The 21,178-nt window shown below is 33.5% G+C and overlaps 1 protein-coding gene across 1 annotated transcript; it reads right to left on the bottom strand.

Annotated features, from left to right (window-relative positions):
• Positions 1-3,047: 3,047 nt before the first annotated feature.
• LOC134684955 (uncharacterized protein K02A2.6-like) lies at positions 3,048-6,968 on the bottom strand. Its single transcript, XM_063544278.1, has 4 exons — positions 6,295-6,968; positions 5,254-6,108; positions 4,626-4,884; positions 3,048-4,460 (listed from the first exon to the last, which is right to left on the bottom strand). Exons 1-4 carry the CDS (start codon positions 6,966-6,968, stop codon positions 3,048-3,050), a joined length of 3,201 nt encoding a protein of 1,066 aa, XP_063400348.1.
• Positions 6,969-21,178: the final 14,210 nt, after the last annotated feature.

The following is a 21,178-nucleotide window of genomic DNA, read 5'->3' as shown; positions in this document are numbered from 1 at the left end:
GTTCAAAAAGTATAGCCAAATTCTTGAAAGGAATCGGAGCTTTGCATGAGGGAGATACATTCCTTAATTTATAATAATTTTTAATATTTTGTAACAGCAAATTTTAATAACACAAAAAATCGGTATTTTCATGCCAGTACCGAAGTACTGGCTACTGGGCTGGTGATACCCTCGGGGACTAATAGTCCACCAGCAGAGGCATCGACCCAGTGGTAGTAATAAAATCAACGGTACCAATTTTGTTGCACCAGATGCGCATTTCGACAAAACATGTCTCTTCAGTGATGCTCGTGGCCAAAATATTTGAAATCCAAAGCTTATATAAAAGATGAAGAGCTATAATCCAAAAGGTTAAAAAAGTATAGCCAAATTCGTGAAAGGAATCAGAGCTTTGCATGAGGGAGATACATTCCTTAATTTATAATAATTTTTAATATTTTGTAACAGCAAATTTTAATAACACAAAAAATCGGTATTTTCATGCCAGTACCGAAGTACTGGCTACTGGGCTGGTGATACCCTCGGGGACTTATAGTCCACCAGCAGAGGCATCGACCCAGTGGTAGTAATAAAATCAACGGTACCAATTTTGTTGCACCAGATGCGCATTTCGACAAAACATGTCTCTTCAGTGATGCTCGTGGCCAAAATATTTGAAATCCAAAGCTTATATAAAAGATGAAGAGCTATAATCCAAAAGGTTCAAAAAGTATAGCCAAATTCGTGAAAGGAATCAGAGCTTTGCATGAGGGAGATACATTCCTTAATTTATAATAATTTTTAATATTTTGTAACAGCAAATTTTAATAACACAAAAAATCGGTATTTTCATGCCAGTACCGAAGTACTGGCTACTGGGCTGGTGATACCCTGGGGGACTAATAGTCCACCAGCAGAGGCATCGACCCAGTGGTAGTAATAAAATCAACGGTACCAATTTTGTTGCACCAGATGCGCATTTCGACAAAACATGTCTCTTCAGTGATGCTCGTGGCCAAAATATTTGAAATCCAAAGCTTATATAAAAGATGAAGAGCTATAATCCAAAAGGTTCAAAAAGTATAGCCAAATTCGTGAAAGGAATCAGAGCTTTGCATGAGGGAGATACATTCCTTAATTTATAATAATTTTTAATATTTTGTAACAGCAAATTTTAATAACACAAAAAATCGGTATTTTCATGCCAGTACCGAAGTACTGGCTACTGGGCTGGTGATACCCTCGGGGACTAATAGTCCACCAGCAGAGGCATCGACCCAGTGGTAGTAATAAAATCAACGGTACCAATTTTGTTGCACCAGATGCGCATTTCGACAAAACATGTCTCTTCAGTGATGCTCGTGGCCAAAATATTTGAAATCCAAAGCTTATATAAAAGATGAAGAGCTATAATCCAAAAGGTTCAAAAAGTATAGCCAAATTCGTGAAAGGAATCAGAGCTTTGCATGAGGGAGATACATTCCTTAATTTAAAATAATTTTTAATATTTTGTAACAGCAAATTTTAATAACACAAAAAATCGGTATTTTCATGCCAGTACCGAAGTACTGGCTACTGGGCTGGTGATACCCTGGGGGACTAATAGTCCACCAGCAGAGGCATCGACCCAGTGGTAGTAATAAAATCAACGGTACCAATTTTGTTGCACCAGATAAGTTACATTTAATATAGCACACTTTTTTTAACCTCCGGCTGTGGGGTGAGAACTTGGGATGTTGCTGCTGTCAGTCGCTCATCTTACCGCTGCGCCACAGACACTATTGTCAAAGTTTATAAAAATTAAAGTATTTAACATTACTGCATGTTCAAGAAAAGTCAAATAAATTATACATGATAATAATTCTTGCTTTCAGCTTTCTTTTGTCTAAGGAAGTTTTGATATGATTTGCAAGGGCCTTAATTTGAAGCACGAATAAGAGATAATATTTTAGTGTCTGCTATTTTTTTTTATCATAAATCGAGCATTTGTATCGTGTGTTTAAGGCTATTAATAAATAAATTAATGAATGGAGTTGGCAGATAAATATAGGAATTATTGTTTATTGTTTTTAAATGAATTTTGTTTTTGCTATAATAACCTCAAATCTGTGATACAGTTGTAATGTATGCCGCTGAACAAAACGCCTTATGAGTAACAACTCCGACCTTGCTAGAGAACGAACAATTTTTTCTATTGACATGTACAAATTAAGAGGAGGAAGAGATATTTTTCACTTAATTATAAGGAATTAATGTAGAGGTTTTGAATTAATAGCGGGAAAAGAATTGAAGGTTGGACTTGTGCTGGATGGGACGTATGACCATGTGTGGGTTTACCCTTTCTTTAAGTCATTACTATTGCAAGACTTAGAAAGGTTTAGTTTTCATTAAGTACGTTTTCAAACTTTACCACGACACATTACTATTTAGTATATTTGTTTCTACAAGAAAAGGGTGTTTTCTTTGTCCAATAATTGCAAAATTTCTGTTATGTATAAAGTAGTTGTAACGTTGGTAGCCTATATATATTAAGTGAGAGACAAGCCATGTGTACTGATTAACATATTTTAATATAATGCTAGAGCTAACTAATCAACACAAATACATAAAGCAATAAGACGCGACCTTATCTGCTATGTCCATCAACACAACACGTGCGTGAACTCTGAACTCTATAGATATTTATGAATGAATGAAAGTTACAATATTACATCTCTTCTTTTCTCAGATTAAAGTTCTACTTTAATTAATTATATTACTGTCTGTGTAGTCATAAAATCTTTAACTGTCTGTGTAAACAAATTAAGTGATAAGAAGCATAAAATTGTATCAATAGAAAATTAGAACTTTATAGTCTGTGATAAATGTAAATTATTCGGTACGCGTACTGTAATGTCAATATAATAAGTGGATCGTCTGATCAATCTGATAAGGCTATCATTACGAGTGTGAATAGTAAATTCCACAAAATTGATTTGTATCATAAATTCACAAACATATAAATCAACATCAAACCTAACTGATACATCAGAAAGAGCACAGGATTATTATGCCTGTAACACAGCTCTTTAACGTACATAATCATCGAGATGTTTCGATGTTTGTTTTGCTCGTGATGATCTTCTCAATGGTGTGTTTGGTATGTCATCATCAATGATTTCTTCTATTTCCTCATCCGTCATTATGTTAGATTTCCCAACCTTTTTGAAGTGTGACGAATTGCGAGTGATATCTTTTTGTTGTTCGTTCGTTGCCGTAATCATACTACCCTTTTTATTCTTAATTGTTAATGGTTGAGGATTGTACGGGGTAGATAGTTTATCTTTCTTTTCCTGTTTAACTAGTACGGTATCTCCTACTGTAAAATCAGGTACTTTTACTGAATGTTTTTTCTCGAAGTATGATTTCATTTTAATTTTGTTCTTGTGGTCTTCTTTTCGAACTTCACTGTCGGCTTGGTTATTTATTGAACTGTTCTGCATTTTTGTATTGATCTTCCTTCCAAATAAAAGTTCTGCCGGGGACACGTTAGTTGTTGAGTGTGGTGTTGCTCTATAATTGCGAAGAAATGTGTGTATTTCTTGCTTCCAACTGCGATGTTCCGTTTGAGCTGCACGAATTGCTTTCCCTATAGTTCTCATGAATCTTTCACTTTCCGCGTTAGCGCGAGGCCATAACGGAGTTATTTTGCGGTGCTTAAAACCCATGTTATCTGCAAAATTTCGGAACTCTCCTGAATTAAACGGCGGTCCGTTGTCTGTTTTCCGTTCTTTCGGTATTCCAAAAATTGAGAAAGTTTTGTCTAATAGAGGTATGACAGATTTTGCGGTTAAACTGGTTAAGGTTTCTATTACAGGATACCTTGAGTATTCATCAATTATTACCATAACGTAATATCCATTCGGAAATGGTCCACAAAAGTCCATGCTGAGATTCTCCCATACATTATTCGGTATCTCAGACATTTGTAACGGTTCGAAAACATTTTTCGGGGTTGACGCTAAACATGGTATACATGATTTACACGTTTGTTCTACTAGTTTGTCTATTCCAGGGAAGTATACCTTTTCACGTAATAACTGTTTTGTACGTACTATGCCCTGATGTCCTTCATGTGCAAGGTCAATTACACGCATCTGTAACTCTTTCGGAATGACAATTCTATTATCATGAAGTATGATCTCCATATCATTAACGGGAACGATTGTTAATTCGTATCTTAATCTTGAGAATGTATCTAGCGTATTACTCTCATACTTGTCCCACCTGTTTGATTTTAATGCAGTAATTACGGTTTGCAGATCTTTATCTTTTTGTGTACTTTCAGCTATCTCATTAAGGGTCATTGCCTTCGGCACAGCGTTGTCAGTTAAATATCGGACATATTCTTCAGCTAATTGAGAATGTTTACATGCGATTGATGTATTCGGTGTCGGATGTCTTGATAAATAATCAGCTGCGTTCACCTTTCCTGGTTTATACTGTACTTTGAAATTATATCACTGTAATCTTAATCTCCATCTTTCAATTCGTGCTGGTGTTTTTGCCTTTGGACTGTTGAATATAGTTTCAAGCGGTTGGTGATCGGATACCAATGTAAATGATTGTCAGTACAAATAAAGGTGAAAATGTTCAATTGCCCATACAATTGCTAATGCTTCCTTTTCTGTTTGCGAATAGCGTGTTTCAACGTCTGTCAATGATCGGCTTGCGTATGCGATAATTTTTCCATTTTGTATTAATAATCCAGCTAATCCAACGGGACTTGCATCTACTATCAACATTGTTTCTTTGTTAGGGTCAAAGTATGACATCACACGGTCAGCAACAAGTTCATTCTTTAGCTTGTCAAATGATTCCTGTTGTTCAGATGTCCATTCCCATTTAGAATCCTGCTTTGTTAATCTGCGGAGCGGTTCAGTAATAGTTGAGTAATTTGGAATGAAACGTCATACATAATTGGTCATTGCTAAGAAACTACGAATTTCACTTACGTCTTTCGGTATTGTCGTGTTCCTGATAGCGCTTATTTTTCTTGGATCGGCTGATATGCCATCTGCACTGAAAATATGACCATAGAATTCAAGTTTGTTCTTATTAAATTCACATTTTGCCTTATTCAATGTCAAGTTCTTCTCTTTAAGTCGTGCAAATAATTTTTCCAATCGTTTATCATGTTCGTCCTGGTTCCTTCCAAATACGATAATATCATCGGATATATTTCGGACTCCTTCTAATCATTCAAGTGCATTACTCAGTGTGTTTTGGAATAACTCTGCGGCTGATGAAACACTAAAACTGAGTCGTTTATATCTCCGCAATCCTACGTGTGTCGTGAAGGTTGTGATGTTCCGGGATTCTTCGTTTAACTCCAATTGATGATATCCACTTCGAAGGTCCATTTTCGAGAATACTTTAGATCCGTTTAAATCCAAGATCATATCATCGAGTGTTGGTGTAATATGACGTGAACGCAAAATAGCTTTGTTCGGTTCCCTCATATCCACGCATAATCGAATTTCGTTCTTGTTTTTCGGTTTATGGGCCAAAACTATCGGGGACACCCAAGGTGTTGGTCCATCCACCTTTTCTATTATATCCTGTTTTTCGAGTTTCTCGAGTTCTGCTTCTACCTGCTTTCGAATGTGAAACGGTATACGCCTATGTGGTTGTATTACTGGTCTTATACTTCCATCAATATGAATTTCAACTTTTTCATCTTTTAATTTTCCAATTCCATTGAACACATCGCTATATTTATTGCATAATATTTCATGTTTATCTGCTACTGCCGAAATGACTGGCACTATGCTTAAGTCAACAGATGTGTCATAGCACAATAAATTCCCGTATCTTCCTTTCATCGCATACACCGGTGCGGTTTTTATTTTATGGTCAGTCTCTATCGTAGCGTGAAATTTTCCCATTAATTTCAAGTTTTTGTCTGATCCATATGCGAAGACTTTAGTGTCAGCGTGAGAAAGTTTGGGTTTACACTTGATGTTCTCGAATGTGCTTTCATCAATAACATTAATACTTGATCCTGTATCAATTAAAATATCCACATTAGAATTATTGATTTTCACGTTTATTTTCGGTTGTCCTTTCTGTACTTTATCACAGTATTTTCTCGTAATCCAAAAACGTAACAATCGTCAGAACTGCTATCACGATCATCATCATGTTCGTAATTGTCAACTTTGTTTTACTTTTCTTTTAAAAGTACTAGTTCCGTCCATACGTTTAGATCTACACACAGAAGCGAAATGATTCAACTTTTTACATGAGTTGCAACTTTTTCCAAATGCCGGACACTTGTTTGCATGTGGAAAGTCACCTCCACAGTTTCTGCAAGTACCAGTAGTTCTTTTCTTTACGTTTTGGTCAGTTTGTGTCTGTAGAAATCGTGGTCCGTTTCTACGTTTTCCAACTCCTTTTCTAACAGCATTTGCGGATTGTTTGTCTGATTGTTCAATTTCTGATGCCTGTTTTTCGGAAAGTTCTAACGCTCTGGCTGATGAAATTAATCCTTCAAGGGTCGTGTCTTCCCTAAGAGCCTTTCGTCTTAGTCTAGTTGAATGACAACCTTGGATAATTTGCGATTTTACTTCTTTAGATGTTTCAGTAAATTCACAGTTTACAGCTAGCTGGCGTAGTCTCGTGTGAAAACTGTCGATAGTTTCATCAGATGTTTGTTTGGCTTGCCTAAATTTGTAGATTTCGTATTCTGTATTCTTTTTCGGAGCAAAGTAAGCGGTTAACTTCTGTTTAGCGGCATCAACGTCTTCTCCTGTATTATCAAGGGTATCAAAGACTTCGTTGACATCTTCTCCAGCGTAATGCAGCAAGAGTGCTCTTTGTCGTTTGCTGTCCTTTATGTTTAATCCAATGAATAAATTTTCAAGTCTACTTATCCATTTACGCCACCTTATTTCAGCATTGTTTTCATGTACCGGAAAACTCGGAAAATTTGGCAAAGATGCAGCCATGGTTTAATTATCAGTGTCACTAATTAATAAATCCATAAAAATACATTTTTAACATTTCCAACTTTTGTTTTTATCCTCGTCGCCAATGTAACGTTGGTAGCCTATATATATTAAGTGAGAGACAAGCCATGTGTACTGATTAACATACTTTAATATAATGCTAGAGCTAACTAATCAACACAAATACATAAAGCAATAAGACGCGACCTTATCTGCTATGTCCATCAACACAATACGTGCGTGAACTCTGAACTCTATAGATATTTATGAATGAATGAAAGTTACAATATTACAGTAGTCACTATATAAACGCCTCATTTAGTCATTAGTTAAGCATGTTGTTTCGTTAAAAAGAACTATTTGATATGCCGGCTGAGTATTGGAACGCTATTTACAAGAAAGGGTACGAACATCCTTAGAGTTACGTCCCCGCTAAACGCAGGTCTTCATGTTTCAGCTCAGGATGTCCCAGTGAAGACATATTTTTTTTAAATCTTACTTAGAAATCAATGAAGTACAAAGTGGACAACATGAAAAAAAACTATGGAAATCTGAAGCACATCTTGACACTAACTCGTCTTCTGACAAATTCCGAACTGCATAGACATCAAATGAAGTTATTGGTTTCTTGAACAAAAGCCGTTCTTTTTAATATACGATATTTTATATCATATGTATTTGTTATTTTTCGAAAAGATAGGACCAATGGGAAAATAACCACATTTGATCTTCGTATAATGCTGACACATACATTTTGATAGTCCAATATTGCCACCATGACCTAAGTCATGCATAGACATGGCGATGAACTCCAGTATGAAGAATGAAAAAGTCTTACATAACATTGAAGCATTATTTATTCAAACAAAATGAAATACTAATAAGAATTGCAAGTGTGCCTTCTTGCATCTTAAAGAAGATGTTGAATGTACTGAAATAAGACAGTAGCCTAACTACAAAAATTTACCACAATGTATCTTTTAGCATGTTTAACAGTAAACATTATATTGGGTAAACATCACTGAGACGACAATCTAGCATCAAAAATAACTAACAGACATCTATGTACAAGTTTTACTATAAGATTAGATGAATAATATCCACATGACATCTGTTTTCACGTTTGACAGCAACGTAACAAAACCGTAGGCGAGCAGTTAGGCAAAAACATATCTACATGTATTTAATTAACTGTCACAAATTGAATTGAAGTAAAGTTAAGTTAAGTTACACTTAATATAGCACATTTTTTTTAACCTCCGGCTGTGGGGTGAGAACTTGGGATGTTGCTGCTGTCAGTCGCTCATCTTACCGCTGCGCCACAGACACTATTGTCAAAGTTTATAAAAATTAAAGTATTTAACATTACTGCATGTTCAAGAAAAGTCAAATAAATTATACATGATAATAATTCTTGCTTTCAGCTTTCTTTTGTCTAAGGAAGTTTTGATATGATTTGCAAGGGCCTTAATTTGAAGCACGAATAAGAGATAATATTTTAGTGTCTGCTATTTTTTTTTATCATAAATCGAGCATTTGTATCGTGTGTTTAAGGCTATTAATAAATAAATTAATGAATGGAGTTGGCAGATAAATATAGGAATTATTGTTTATTGTTTTTAAATGAATTTTGTTTTTGCTATAATAACCTCAAATCTGTGATACAGTTGTAATATATGCCGCTGAACAAAACGCCTTATGAGTAACAACTGCGACCTTGCTAGAGAACGAACAATTTTTTCTATTGACATGTACAAATTAAGAGGAGGAAGAGATATTTTTCACTTAATTATAAGGAATTAATGTAGAGGTTTTGAATTAATAGCGGGAAAAGAATTGAAGGTTGGACTTGTGCTGGATGGGACGTATGACCATGTGTGGGTTTACCCTTTCTTTAAGTCATTACTATTGCAAGACTTAGAAAGGTTTAGTTTTCATTAAGTACGTTTTCAAACTTTACCACGACACATTACTAGTTAGTATATTTGTTTCTACAAGAAAAGGGTGTTTTCTTTGTCCAATAATTGCAAAATTTCTGTTATGTATAAAGTAGTCACTATTTAAACGCCTCATTTAGTCATTAGTTAAGCATGTTGTTTCGTTAAAAAGAACTATTTGATATGCCGGCTGAGTATTGGAACGCTATTTACAAGAAAGGGTACGAACATCCTTAGAGTTACGTCCCCGCTAAACGCAGGTCTTCATGTTTCAGCTCTGGATGTCCCAGTGAAGACATATTTTTTTTAAATCTTACTTAGAAATAAATGAAGTACAAAGTGGACAACATGAAAAAAACTATGGAAATCTGAATTTTTGGAGTGTTAAAAATTCTTTAGAGGTTTTAGATAAAATACATGCTTTCAATGGTCCTTACAATTCTGTTGACAGTTATGATTTTTCTACTCTGTACACTACACTTCCACACAATCTTATAAAGAAAAAGTTTTTGTATTTGATAAAATGGTCTTTCGAAAAATCTCATTGTAATTTTATTTGCTGTAACTCGTTTAAGGCCTTTTTCTGTAACGAAAAAGGAAAGTATTCTAGATACACTTACTGGAAATGTGAGGATATGATTGAAGCTTTAAACTTTCTGCTTGATAACATTTATGTACGTTTCGGCGATAAAGTGTATCGTCAGGTAGTAGGTATTCCTATGGGCACCAACTGTGCCCCTTTAATAGCAGATTTATTTCTATATTGCTATGAATCTCAGTTTATGACCAAACTCAGTAAAGACCCATCATTGTTACATTTGGTTGATACATTCAAAAATACCTACCATTATTTGGATGATATTTTTTCGTTGAATAATCCAGAGTTCTCTAAATATACTTCAGAAATTTACCCAAACGAACTTACTTTAACTAAATCTAACATAAACAGCAGCAGTTGTCCTTTTCTAGATTTAGACATTTCAATTTCAAACGGGAAACTTCACACTAAAATTTACGACAAAAGAGACGATTTTTCATTTCCTATTGTTAATTTTCCTTTTTTAGACGGCGATGTGCCTTTGGCTCCATCATACGGTGTTTATATATCGCAACTCGTTCGGTTTGCCCGTGTGTGTTCTGATGTCATAGATTTTAACGAACGTAATCAATGCATCACTGGTAAATTGTTGTGTCAGGGATTTCGATACCATAAATTACTTAAAACTTTTACTAAATTCTTTCATAGATACAAAGATTTGATTAGTAAATTTGGCTATACCTGTAGAAAGCTTATTAAAGATGGTATTTCTCATCCTAAATTTTATGGTAATATTGTACTTAAAGCGAGGAAATCACTATGTGATCATTGTAAACTCATCGAACCTTTAAACAAACTTATAAGTAAGGGTTATCGTACCAATATTGTAATTAGATCTCTGAATATAGTTCACATTGGCACTAATATTGATTTTGTCATTAGCAAATTAAAACATAACTAAATTTCATTATCTTTTGAGGCGAGATGTATAGGGGACACAGCCACGTTAACTTTTATTTCTATAGAAGTCGCTCTTCACTATACTACTACCTGTCGATACATTTATTTTTGGCATTGCACAAGTCATGTCTTCTTTGACTATTAATGACGTTAAAATACTAAATCCCTGTGATGTGTTTTAGTCGATTTTAGTCTCTGATGCATGATTTTTTACTATTAATTGGTTTTGGCTTTTAACTAGCTGTCAGTAACTGCGTGTACTCTCAAATCGTATTTACTTGTTAATTCGACCTGTTGATACTGTTTATAATGCTTTTTTGTCATTTTTAATTTATATGGATCTTGGCTGTATACCAGCTTTGATTATTTGTAATATCTTCAATTTTTCACTTATTCTTACAACATTTGTATAAACTTCAAGATTATAAAAAACCGGTTTTTTTTCTAAAGTGAACATTGATTGGTTAAATATTTCTCAGTGTGTTTGAATTTGTTTGATAGCCTTTTGGTCATGACTGTTTGTCTCTAATATTTAATTAACTGTGCATTTGTATTCAGATATCGCAGATCAAATTTATTCGTTCTTTGTGTAATCATACGTTTTTTGATTGAGTTAAGTCTGCTAATTGATATTTTATCGTATGTTTTTATATGTTGTGATGTTATGCTATTGTTTCAGAAAAAGGGAGAAGGTTTGGGCCCATTAAAACGTTTAATCCCGCTGCAAATGTTTGCACCTGTCCTAAGTCAGGAATCTGATGTACAGTAGTTGTCGTTTGTTTATGTAATATATACGTGTTTCTCGTTTCTCGTTTTGTTTATATAGATTAGACCGTTGGTTTTCCCGTTTGAATGGTTTTACACTAGTAATTTTGGGGCCCTTTATAGCTTGTTGTTCGGTGTGAGCCAAGGCTCCGTGTTGAAGGCCGTACTTTAACCTATAATGGTTTAATTTTTAAATTGTTATTTGGATGGAGAGTTGTCTCATTGGCACTCACACCACATCTTCCTATATCTATGGAAATCTGAAGCACATCTTGACACTAACTCGTCTTCTGACAAATTCCGAACTGCATAGACATCAAATGAAGTTATTGGTTTCTTGAACAAAAGCCGTTCATTTTAATATACGATAGTTTATATCATATGTATTTGTTATTTTTCGAGAAGATAGGACCAATGGGAAAATAACCACATTTGATCTTCGTATAATGCTGACACATACATTTTGATAGTCCAATATTGCCACCATGACCTAAGTCATGCATAGACATGGCGATGAACTCCAGTATGAAGAATGAAAAAGTCTTACATAACATTACAGCATTATTTATTCAAACAAAATGAAATACTAATAAGAATTGCAAGTGTGCCTTCTTGCATCTTAAAGAAGATGTTGAATGTACTGAAATAAGACAGTAGCCTAACTACAAAAATTTACCACAATGTATCTTTTAGCATGTTTAACAGTAAACATTATATTGGGTAAACATCACTGAGACGACAATCTAGCATCAAAAATAACTAACAGACATCTATGTACAAGTTTTACTATAAGATTAGATGAATAATATCCACATGACATCTGTTTTCAAGTTTGACAGCAACGTAACAAAACCGTAGGCGAGCAGTTAGACAAAAACATATCTACATGTATTTAATTAACTGTCACAAATTGAATTGAAGTAAAGTTAAGTTAAGTTACATTTAATATAGCACACTTTTTTAACCTCCGGCTGTGGGGTGAGATCTTGGGATGTTGCTGCCGTCAGTCGCTCATCTTACCGCTGCGCCACAGACACTATTGTCAAAGTTTATAAAAATTAAAGTATTTAACATTACTGCATGTTCAAGAAAAGTCAAATAAATTATACATGATAATAATTCTTGCTTTCAGCTTTCTTTTGTCTAAGGAAGTTTTGATATGATTTGCAAGGGCTTTAATTTGAAGCACGAATAAGAGATAATATTTTAGTGTCTGCTATTTTTTTTTATCATAAATCGAGCATTTGTATCGTGTGTTTAAGGCTATTAATAAATAAATTAATGAATGGAGTTGGCAGATAAATATAGGAATTATTGTTTATTGTTTTTAAATGAATTTTGTTTTTGCTATAATAACCTCAAATCTGTGATACAGTTGTAATATATGCCGCTGAACAAAACGCCTTATGAGTAACAACTGCGACCTTGCTAGAGAACGAACAATTTTGTCTATTGACATGTACAAATTAAGAGGAGGAAGAGATATTTTTCACTTAATTATAAGGAATTAATGTAGAGGTTTTGAATTAATAGCGGGAAAAGAATTGAAGGTTGGACTTGTGCTGGATGGGACGTATGACCATGTGTGGGTTTACCCTTTCTTTAAGTCATTACTATTGCAAGACTTAGAAAGGTTTAGTTTTCATTAAGTACGTTTTCAAACTTTACCACGACACATTACTATTTAGTATATTTGTTTCTACAAGAAAAGGGTGTTTTCTTTGTCCAATAATTGCAAAATTTCTGTTATGTATAAAGTAGTCACTATTTAAACGCCTCATTTAGTCATTAGTTAAGCATGTTGTTTCGTTAAAAAGAACTATTTGATATGCCGGCTGAGTATTGGAACGCTATTTACAAGAAAGGGTACGAACATCCTTAGAGTTACGTCCCCGCTAAACGCAGGTCTTCATGTTTCAGCTCTGGATGTCCCAGTGAAGACATATTTTATTTTTAAATCTTACTTAGAAATAAATGAAGTACAAAGTGGACAACATGAAAAAAACTATGGAAATCTGAAGCACATCTTGACACTAACTCGTCTTCTGACAAATTCCGAACTGCATAGACATCAAATGAAGTTATTGGTTTCTTGAACAAAAGCCGTTCTTTTTAATATACGATATTTTATATCATATGTATTTGTTATTTTTCGAGAAGATAGGACCAATGGGAAAATAACCACATTTGATCTTCGTATAATGCTGACACATACATTTTGATAGTCCAATATTGCCACCATGACCTAAGTCATGCATAGACATGGCGATGAACTCCAGTATGAAGAATGAAAAAGTCTTACATAACATTACAGCATTATTTATTCAAACAAAATGAAATACTAATAAGAATTGCAAGTGTGCCTTCTTGCATCTTAAAGAAGATGTTGAATGTACTGAAATAAGACAGTAGCCTAACTACAAAAATTTACCACAATGTATCTTTTAGCATGTTTAACAGTAAACATTATATTGGGTAAACATCACTGAGACGACAATCTAGCATCAAAAATAACTAACAGACATCTATGTACAAGTTTTACTATAAGATTAGATGAATAATATCCACATGACATCTGTTTTCAAGTTTGACAGCAACGTAACAAAACCGTAGGCGAGCAGTTAGGCAAAAACATATCTACATGTATTTAATTAACTGTCACACATTGAATTGAAGTAAAGTTAAGTTAAGTTACATTTAATATAGCACACTTTTTTTAACCTCCGGCTGTGGGGTGAGAACTTGGGATGTTGCTGCTGTCAGTCGCTCATCTTACCGCTGCGCCACAGACACTATTGTCAAAGTTTATAAAAATTAAAGTATTTAACATTACTGCATGTTCAAGAAAAGTCAAATAAATTATACATGATAATAATTCTTGCTTTCAGCTTTCTTTTGTCTAAGGAAGTTTTGATATGATTTGCAAGGGCCTTAATTTGAAGCACGAATAAGAGATAATATTTTAGTGTCTGCTATTTTTTTTTATCATAAATCAAGCATTTGTATCGTGTGTTTAAGGCTATTAATAAATAAATTAATGAATGGAGTTGGCAGATAAATATAGGAATTATTGTTTATTGTTTTTAAATGAATTTTGTTTTTGCTATAATAACCTCAAATCTGTGATACAGTTGTAATATATGCCGCTGAACAAAACGCCTTATGAGTAACAACTGCGACCTTGCTAGAGAACGAACAATTTTGTCTATTGACATGTACAAATTAAGAGGAGGAAGAGATATTTTTCACTTAATTATAAGGAATTAATGTAGAGGTTTTGAATTAATAGCGGGAAAAGAATTGAAGGTTGGACTTGTGCTGGATGGGACGTATGACCATGTATGGGTTTACCCTTTCTTTAAGTCATTACTATTGCAAGACTTAGAAAGGTTTAGTTTTCATTAAGTACGTTTTCAAACTTTACCACGACACATTACTATTTAGTATATTTGTTTCTACAAGAAAAGGGTGTTTTCTTTGTCCAATAATTGCAAAATTTCTGTTATGTATAAAGAAGTCACTATTTAAACGCCTCATTTAGTCATTAGTTAAGCATGTTGTTTCGTTAAAAAGAACTATTTGATATGCCGGCTGAGTATTGGAACGCTATTTACAAGAAAGGGTACGAACATCCTTAGAGTTACGTCCCCGCTAAACGCAGGTCTTCATGTTTCAGCTCTGGATGTCCCAGTGAAGACATATTTTTTTTTAAATCTTACTTAGAAATAAATGAAGTACAAAGTGGACAACATGAAAAAAACTATGGAAATCTGAAGCACATCTTGACACTAACTCGTCTTCTGACAAATTCCGAACTGCATAGACATCAAATGAAGTTATTGGTTTCTTGAACAAAAGCCGTTCTTTTTAATATACGATATTTTATATCATATGTATTTGTTATTTTTCGAGAAGATAGGACCAATGGGAAAATAACCACATTTGATCTTCGTATAATGCTAACACATACATTTTGATAGTCCAATATTGCCACCATGACCTAAGTCATGCATAGACATGGCGATGAACTCCAGTATGAAGAATGAAAAAGTCTTACATAACATTACAGCATTATTTATTCAAACAAAATGAAATACTAATAAGAATTGCAAGTGTGCCTTCTTGCATCTTAAAGAAGATGTTGAATGTACTGAAATAAGACAGTAGCCTAACTACAAAAATTTACCACAATGTATCTTTTATCATGTTTAACAGTAAACATTATATTGGGTAAACATCACTGAGACGACAATCTAGCATCAAAAATAACTAACAGACATCTATGTACAAGTTTTACTATAAGATTAGATGAATAATATCCACATGACATCTGTTTTCAAGTTTGACAGCAACGTAACAAAACCGTAGGCGAGCAGTTAGGCAAAAACATATCTACATGTATTTAATTAACTGTCACACATTGAATTGAAGTAAAGTTAAGTTAAGTTACATTTAATATAGCACACTTTTTTTAACCTCCGGCTGTGGGGTGAGAACTTGGGATGTTGCTGCTGTCAGTCGCTCATCTTACCGCTGCGCCACAGACACTATTGTCAAAGTTTATAAAAATTAAAGTATTTAACATTACTGCATGTTCAAGAAAAGTCAAATAAATTATACATGATAATAATTCTTGCTTTCAGCTTTCTTTTGTCTAAGGAAGTTTTGATATGATTTGCAAGGGCCTTAATTTGAAGCACGAATAAGAGATAATATTTTAGTGTCTGCTATTTTTTTTTATCATAAATCAAGCATTTGTATCGTGTGTTTAAGGCTATTAATAAATAAATTAATGAATGGAGTTGGCAGATAAATATAGGAATTATTGTTTATTGTTTTTAAATGAATTTTGTTTTTGCTATAATAACCTCAAATCTGTGATACAGTTGTAATATATGCCGCTGAACAAAACGCCTTATGAGTAACAACTGCGACCTTGCTAGAGAACGAACAATTTTGTCTATTGACATGTACAAATTAAGAGGAGGAAGAGATATTTTTCACTTAATTATAAGGAATTAATGTAGAGGTTTTGAATTAATAGCGGGAAAAGAATTGAAGGTTGGACTTGTGCTGGATGGGACGTATGACCATGTGTGGGTTTACCCTTTCTTTAAGTCATTACTATTGCAAGACTTAGAAAGGTTTAGTTTTCATTAAGTACGTTTTCAAACTTTACCACGACACATTACTATTTAGTATATTTGTTTCTACAAGAAAAGGGTGTTTTCTTTGTCCAATAATTGCAAAATTTCTGTTATGTATAAAGAAGTCACTATTTAAACGCCTCATTTAGTCATTAGTTAAGCATGTTGTTTCGTTAAAAAGAACTATTTGATATGCCGGCTGAGTATTGGAACGCTATTTACAAGAAAGGGTACGAACATCCTTAGAGTTACGTCCCCGCTAAACGCAGGTCTTCATGTTTCAGCTCTGGATGTCCCAGTGAAGACATATTTTTTTTTAAATCTTACTTAGAAATAAATGAAGTACAAAGTGGACAACATGAAAAAAACTATGGAAATCTGAAGCACATCTTGACACTAACTCGTCTTCTGACAAATTCCGAACTGCATAGACATCAAATGAAGTTATTGGTTTCTTGAACAAAAGCCGTTCTTTTTAATATACGATATTTTATATCATATGTATTTGTTATTTTTCGAGAAGATAGGACCAATGGGAAAATAACCACATTTGATCTTCGTATAATGCTGACACATACATTTTGATAGTCCAATATTGCCACCATGACCTAAGTCATGCATAGACATGGCGATGAACTCCAGTATGAAGAATGAAAAAGTCTTACATAACATTACAGCATTATTTATTCAAACAAAATGAAATACTAATAAGAATTGCAAGTGTGCCTTCTTGCATCTTAAAGAAGATGTTGAATGTACTGAAATAAGACAGTAGCCTAACTACAAAAATTTACCACAATGTATCTTTTATCATGTTTAACAGTAAACATTATATTGGGTAAACATCACTGAGACGACAATCTAGCATCAAAAATAACTAACAGACATCTATGTACAAGTTTTACTATAAGATTAGATGAATAATATCCACATGACATCTGTTTTCAAGTTTGACAGCAACGTAACAAAACCGTAGGCGAGCAGTTAGGCAAAAACATATCTACATGTATTTAATTAACTGTCACACATTGAATTGAAGTAAAGTTAAGTTAAGTTACATTTAATATAGCACACTTTTTTTAACCTCCGGCTGTGGGGTGAGAACTTGGGATGTTGCTGCTGTCAGTCGCTCATCTTACCGCTGCGCCACAGACACTATTGTCAAAGTTTATAAAAATTAAAGTATTTAACATTACTGCATGTTCAAGAAAAGTCAAATAAATTATACATGATAATAATTCTTGCTTTCAGCTTTCTTTTGTCTAAGGAAGTTTTGATATGATTTGCAAGGGCCTTAATTTGAAGCACGAATAAGAGATAATATTTTAGTGTCTGCTATTTTTTTTTATCATAAATCAAGCATTTGTATCGTGTGTTTAAGGCTATTAATAAATAAATTAATGAATGGAGTTGGCAGATAAATATAGGAATTATTGTTTATTGTTTTTAAATGAATTTTGTTTTTGCTATAATAACCTCAAATCTGTGATACAGTTGTAATATATGCCGCTGAACAAAACGCCTTATGAGTAACAACTGCGACCTTGCTAGAGAACGAACAATTTTGTCTATTGACATGTACAAATTAAGAGGAGGAAGAGATATTTTTCACTTAATTATAAGGAATTAATGTAGAGGTTTTGAATTAATAGCGGGAAAAGAATTGAAGGTTGGACTTGTGCTGGATGGGACGTATGACCATGTGTGGGTTTACCCTTTCTTTAAGTCATTACTATTGCAAGACTTAGAAAGGTTTAGTTTTCATTAAGTACGTTTTCAAACTTTACCACGACACATTACTATTTAGTATATTTGTTTCTACAAGAAAAGGGTGTTTTCTTTGTCCAATAATTGCAAAATTTCTGTTATGTATAAAGAAGTCACTATTTAAACGCCTCATTTAGTCATTAGTTAAGCATGTTGTTTCGTTAAAAAGAACTATTTGATATGCCGGCTGAGTATTGGAACGCTATTTACAAGAAAGGGTACGAACATCCTTAGAGTTACGTCCCCGCTAAACGCAGGTCTTCATGTTTCAGCTCTGGATGTCCCAGTGAAGACATATTTTTTTTTAAATCTTACTTAGAAATAAATGAAGTACAAAGTGGACAACATGAAAAAAACTATGGAAATCTGAAGCACATCTTGACACTAACTCGTCTTCTGACAAATTCCGAACTGCATAGACATCAAATGAAGTTATTGGTTTCTTGAACAAAAGCCGTTCTTTTTAATATACGATATTTTATATCATATGTATTTGTTATTTTTCGAGAAGATAGGACCAATGGGAAAATAACCACATTTGATCTTCGTATAATGCTGACACATACATTTTGATAGTCCAATATTGCCACCATGACCTAAGTCATGCATAGACATGGCGATGAACTCCAGTATGAAGAATGAAAAAGTCTTACATAACATTACAGCATTATTTATTCAAACAAAATGAAATACTAATAAGAATTGCAAGTGTGCCTTCTTGCATCTTAAAGAAGATGTTGAATGTACTGAAATAAGACAGTAGCCTAACTACAAAAATTTACCACAATGTATCTTTTATCATGTTTAACAGTAAACATTATATTGGGTAAACATCACTGAGACGACAATCTAGCATCAAAAATAACTAACAGACATCTATGTACAAGTTTTACTATAAGATTAGATGAATAATATCCACATGACATCTGTTTTCAAGTTTGACAGCAACGTAACAAAACCGTAGGCGAGCAGTTAGGCAAAAACATATCTACATGTATTTAATTAACTGTCACACATTGAATTGAAGTAAAGTTAAGTTAAGTTACATTTAATATAGCACACTTTTTTTAACCTCCGGCTGTGGGGTGAGAACTTGGGATGTTGCTGCTGTCAGTCGCTCATCTTACCGCTGCGCCACAGACACTATTGTCAAAGTTTATAAAAATTAAAGTATTTAACATTACTGCATGTTCAAGAAAAGTCAAATAAATTATACATGATAATAATTCTTGCTTTCAGCTTTCTTTTGTCTAAGGAAGTTTTGATATGATTTGCAAGGGCCTTAATTTGAAGCACGAATAAGAGATAATATTTTAGTGTCTGCTATTTTTTTTTATCATAAATCAAGCATTTGTATCGTGTGTTTAAGGCTATTAATAAATAAATTAATGAATGGAGTTGGCAGATAAATATAGGAATTATTGTTTATTGTTTTTAAATGAATTTTGTTTTTGCTATAATAACCTCAAATCTGTGATACAGTTGTAATATATGCCGCTGAACAAAACGCCTTATGAGTAACAACTGCGACCTTGCTAGAGAACGAACAATTTTGTCTATTGACATGTACAAATTAAGAGGAGGAAGAGATATTTTTCACTTAATTATAAGGAATTAATGTAGAGGTTTTGAATTAATAGCGGGAAAAGAATTGAAGGTTGGACTTGTGCTGGATGGGACGTATGACCATGTGTGGGTTTACCCTTTCTTTAAGTCATTACTATTGCAAGACTTAGAAAGGTTTAGTTTTCATTAAGTACGTTTTCAAACTTTACCACGACACATTACTATTTAGTATATTTGTTTCTACAAGAAAAGGGTGTTTTCTTTGTCCAATAATTGCAAAATTTCTGTTATGTATAAAGAAGTCACTATTTAAACGCCTCATTTAGTCATTAGTTAAGCATGTTGTTTCGTTAAAAAGAACTATTTGATATGCCGGCTGAGTATTGGAACGCTATTTACAAGAAAGGGTACGAACATCCTTAGAGTTACGTCCCCGCTAAACGCAGGTCTTCATGTTTCAGCTCTGGATGTCCCAGTGAAGACATATTTTTTTTTTAAATCTTACTTAGAAATAAATGAAGTACAAAGTGGACAACATGAAAAAAACTATGGAAATCTGAAGCACATCTTGACACTAACTCGTCTTCTGACAAATTCCGAACTGCATAGACATCAAATGAAGTTATTGGTTTCTTGAACAAAAGCCGTTCATTTTAATATACGATATTTTATATCATATGTATTTGTTATTTTTCGAGAAGATAGGACCAATGGGAAAATAACCACATTTGATCTTCGTATAATGCTGACACATACATTTTGATAGTCCAATATTGCCACCATGACCTAAGTCATGCATAGACATGGCGATGAACTCCAGTATGAAGAATGAAAAAGTCTTACATAACATTACAGCATTATTTATTCAAACAAAATGAAATACTAATAAGAATTGTAAGTGTGCCTTCTTGCATCTTAAAGAAGATGTTGAATGTACTGAAATAAGACAGTAGCCTAACTACAAAAATTTACCACAATGTATCTTTTAGCATGTTTAACAGTAAACATTATATTGGGTAAACATCACTGAGACGACAATCTAGCATCAAAAATAACTAACAGACATCTATGTACAAGTTTTACTATAAGATTAGATGAATAATATCCACATGACATCTGTTTTCAAGTTTGACAGCAACGTAACAAAACCGTAGGCGAGCAGTTAGGCAAAAACATATCTACATGTATTTAATTAACTGTCACACATTGAATTGAAGTAAAGTTAAGTTAAGTTACATTTAATATAGCACACTTTTTTTAACCTCCGGCTGTGGGGTGAGAACTTGGGATGTTGCTGCTGTCAGTCGCTCATCTTACCGCTGCGCCACAGACACTATTGTCAAAGTTTATAAAAATTAAAGTATTTAACATTACTGCATGTTCAAGAAAAGTCAAATAAATTATACATGATAATAATTCTTGCTTTCAGCTTTCTTTTGTCTAAGGAAGTTTTGATATGATTTGCAAGGGCCTTAATTTGAAGCACGAATAAGAGATAATATTTTAGTGTCTGCTATTTTTTTTTATCAT

Source organism: Mytilus trossulus, chromosome 9 (assembly GCF_036588685.1).
Source record: "Mytilus trossulus isolate FHL-02 chromosome 9, PNRI_Mtr1.1.1.hap1, whole genome shotgun sequence".
Classification (NCBI taxonomy): Eukaryota; Metazoa; Mollusca; class Bivalvia; order Mytilida; family Mytilidae; genus Mytilus; species Mytilus trossulus.
The sequence above is the reverse complement of the archived record's forward strand: the minus strand, read 5'-3'. Positions and strand labels throughout refer to the sequence as shown.

Excerpts from the sequence above, each read along its gene's own strand:
- LOC134684955 (XM_063544278.1), bottom strand. The coding sequence starts at position 6,968 with ATGGCTGCATCTTTGCCAAATTTTCCGAGTTTTCCGGTACATGAAAAC. Across the intron at positions 4,885-5,253 it reads AGTGTTTCATCAGCCGCAGA|ATTAACAAAGCAGGATTCTA; the intron begins GTTATTCCAAAA and ends ACCGCTCCGCAG. Across the intron at positions 4,461-4,625 it reads AAAAGGAAGCATTAGCAATT|TATAAACCAGGAAAGGTGAA; the intron begins GTATGGGCAATT and ends TTCAAAGTACAG.